Source organism: Egretta garzetta, unplaced genomic scaffold, assembly GCF_000687185.1.
Source record: "Egretta garzetta isolate BGI_Z169 unplaced genomic scaffold, ASM68718v1 scaffold579, whole genome shotgun sequence".
Lineage (NCBI taxonomy): Eukaryota > Metazoa > Chordata > Aves > Pelecaniformes > Ardeidae > Egretta > Egretta garzetta.
In genome coordinates, this window is record NW_009260841.1 from 53,972 (window position 1) to 56,904 (window position 2,933).

Consider the following 2,933-nt stretch of genomic DNA (forward strand, 5'->3'; position numbering starts at 1 on the left):
GCCCCCTGCTCTGGGTGAGCCTGCTTGGGCAGGGGGGTGGCACTGGGTGAGCTCTGGGGGGCCCTGCCAGCCCCCACCAGTCTGGGATTCTGGGATTCTGCTTTCGATGTTGATTTTGCAGGACAGAGCCTTTACTGCTGAGGGTGGGCGGCAGGTTTTCAGATGAACTCGGTGCGTTTAAAATCCCTTGTTAAGTGACAGGCGGCAGAGGAGGAGATGGGTGACACTGGGGGGAACCAGTCCACGTTTCATCATCGCGTGATGAAGTGGCTCTGATGGGGACCCTTGGTACCCCACCACGGGATGGCAGTGGCACTGATGGGGACCCATGGTACCCCACCACGGGATGGCAGTGGCACCAATGGTGATACCTCACCACGGGATGGCAGTGGCACTGATGGAGTCCCATGGTACCCCACCACGGGATGGATGGAGCACCGGTGGGGCCCCATGATACCCCACCATGGGATGGCAGCAACACCGATGGGGACCCGTGGTACCCCACCACGGGATGGATGCAGCACCGATGGGGACACGTGATACCCCACCATGGGATGGACACAGCACTGATGGGCACCCGTGATACCCCACCACGGGATGGATGCAGCACCGATGGAGCCCCGTGATACCCCACCATGGGATGGCCGTGGCACCAATGGGGACCCGTGATACCCCACCATGGGAGATGGAGCCCTGAGATACCCCACCATGGGATGGACACAGCACCGATGGAGCCCCCTGATACCCCACCATGGGATGGCAGTGGCACTGTTGGGGACCCGTGGTACCCCACCATGGGATGGACACAGCACTGATGGAGCCCTGAGATACCCCACCACAGGATGGCAGTGGCACCGATGGGGACCCGTGGTACCCCACCACGGGATGTATGCGGCGCCGATGGGGACACGTGATGCCCCACCATGCTGCGGGCACCCCCAAAGAAGCTTTCTCTATTGGGAGCACCGGCAGAGCAGATTAAAAAAACCCCCATAAATGTTCTGTTGATAACAAGATGCTGATTTTTTGCTTTTTTTCTTTCTAAACAGGTGGTAGAAATTTCATTTAACTTCTGGTACAGACTGGGGGAGCACCTGTACAAGACGGACGATGCAGTGATCCACAGCATCTTCAAAGCCTACATCCAGCGCCTTCTCCACGCTCTGGCCAGACACTGCCAGCTCGACTCAGACCACGTAAGGCTGCCTTTGCTTTGGGTTCCCTCTGGAAGCGGCGGGGCGGCGGGACGTGCCCATCCTCCCCGCTGCACGCCGAGGGCTGCCCGTAGCTCTAGGGCTCTCCGGGTGATGGTTCTGCAGCTGCAGTAGTTGCAGAGGGAGGATTGAGAGTAATTAAAATTGCCCCATTAACCCTCTGCTGGTTCAGTCGGCCCTTGTACTAACAGAGCTTTCCAGGTGCTGTGGGATGAGCCTCTCCCGCCTCCCCCCAGGTGATTCCCACTTGGAGAGCTGCAGAGGGACGCCCCCTCCCCTGCTCCGGGGCGTTTTTGTTGGAACGGAGCTTGCGCAGCTACCTAGCCGCAGGGCTCTCCTCCTCCTCCTCGAAGCCTGGGATGCTTGATCCTTCCTCCACCTCTACCCATGCTCCTCATCCCCTTGATTTCCTTGGGCTGGGCTAGATGACCTCTAGAGGTCCCTTCCAACCCAAAGCATTCCATGATTTCCATCCCTTCATCTGCGTGTCAGAGCGGGAATACGCAGCACGTGTTCAGGCCGTCGGCGTTTCCTCTGCGCACGGTTCTCCTTCGATCCCCTCCAGAAGCTCGATCTGGGGAGAGGAGGGCAGGAACAACGGATCTCTCCTCTGAAACGGAATCGCTTGTCTTGTCCTAGCCGTGGTTGGGGGGGAACCCGGATTTCTCCGAGCTGCTCTCACCCTTTTGCTCTCCCTCATCTCTGTTAGGAGGGCGTCCCAGAGGAGACGGATGACTTTGGGGAGTTCCGGATGCGGGTCTCGGACCTGGTGAAAGACCTGATCTTCCTGGTGGGATCGGTGGAATGTTTTGCTCAGGTGGGTTGGCGGGAGCATCGTGAAGCACAGCTTCATCCATCGCTGTGCCAGAGGGAGCCGAGCCCTGGGGGCCTTCGGGGTGGGAGGAAGGTCACACACGCTACCTCCTCCTGCCTGGGGAAACAAATCTGTCTTGAAGTGGGCTGGGGGTGTTCAGCCTGGAGCAGAGGAGGCTGAGGGGAGCCCTCATCGCTGCCTACAAGTGCCTGAGAGGAGGGGGGAGCCGGGGGGGGGGTTTGGGGGTGGGATGGCAGGGGTAGGGGGGCGGTTGGGCTGGGGGAGCTTCAAGGGCTTTGCCAACCCAAACGATTCTGTGATTCTGTTCTAAGTGGGTGGTGGGGACTGTTCCGGGAGAAGCAGCAGGTCTCACGTTGGGGGGTACCAGTTGGGGAGCGGTACTCTGGTCCCAAAATAGCTGGGTGATCTTGTGGAGCACCAGGGTTCGTGGTGGGTCCACGCCTGGAGCCTGGTATTTCAGGGGTGCGGGAAGAGGCAAGGAGCAGGGCTGGCGATGTCGCAGGGCCGGGATCCGTGACCGCGTGCCCACGAGCTGTGCCTGTAGCTCGCTTTTGTGACTGATTCTCTCTCTTGCAGCTTTATGCGACTCTGAAGGACGGGAACCCACCCTGGGAGGTGACAGAAGCTGTCCTCTTCATCATGGCCTCCATAGCGAAGAGCGTTGACCAGTGAGTGTTGGCCATACTTGCCCGTGTCTGTAAGGGCTGTGGGGTCAGGAGTTGCCTCTGAGTGAGTTTTGCAGAGACACCATGAAATTCCCAAGGACTCTCCAAGGAATATGGAATCGTTTGGGTTGGAGAAGCCCTTGAAGCTCCCCCAGCTCACCCGCCCCCTACCCCTGCCATCCCACCCCCAAACCCTGGCCCTCAGCACCGCCTCTGCCC

The 2,933-nt window shown here is 59.7% G+C and overlaps 1 protein-coding gene across 1 annotated transcript in view; it reads left to right on the forward strand.

The window, feature by feature from the left end:
- Positions 1 to 2,933, forward strand: part of TNPO3 (transportin 3) — a gene marked incomplete at its 3' end in the record, with an annotated part of 39,114 nt that overhangs the window by 24,767 nt on the left and 11,414 nt on the right. The window contains exons 9-11 of the mRNA XM_035902530.1: positions 1,050 to 1,196; positions 1,924 to 2,031; positions 2,626 to 2,717. Coding sequence (XP_035758423.1) covers positions 1,050 to 1,196; positions 1,924 to 2,031; positions 2,626 to 2,717 — 347 coding nt within the window. The remainder of the gene's footprint in view (positions 1 to 1,049; positions 1,197 to 1,923; positions 2,032 to 2,625; positions 2,718 to 2,933) is intronic.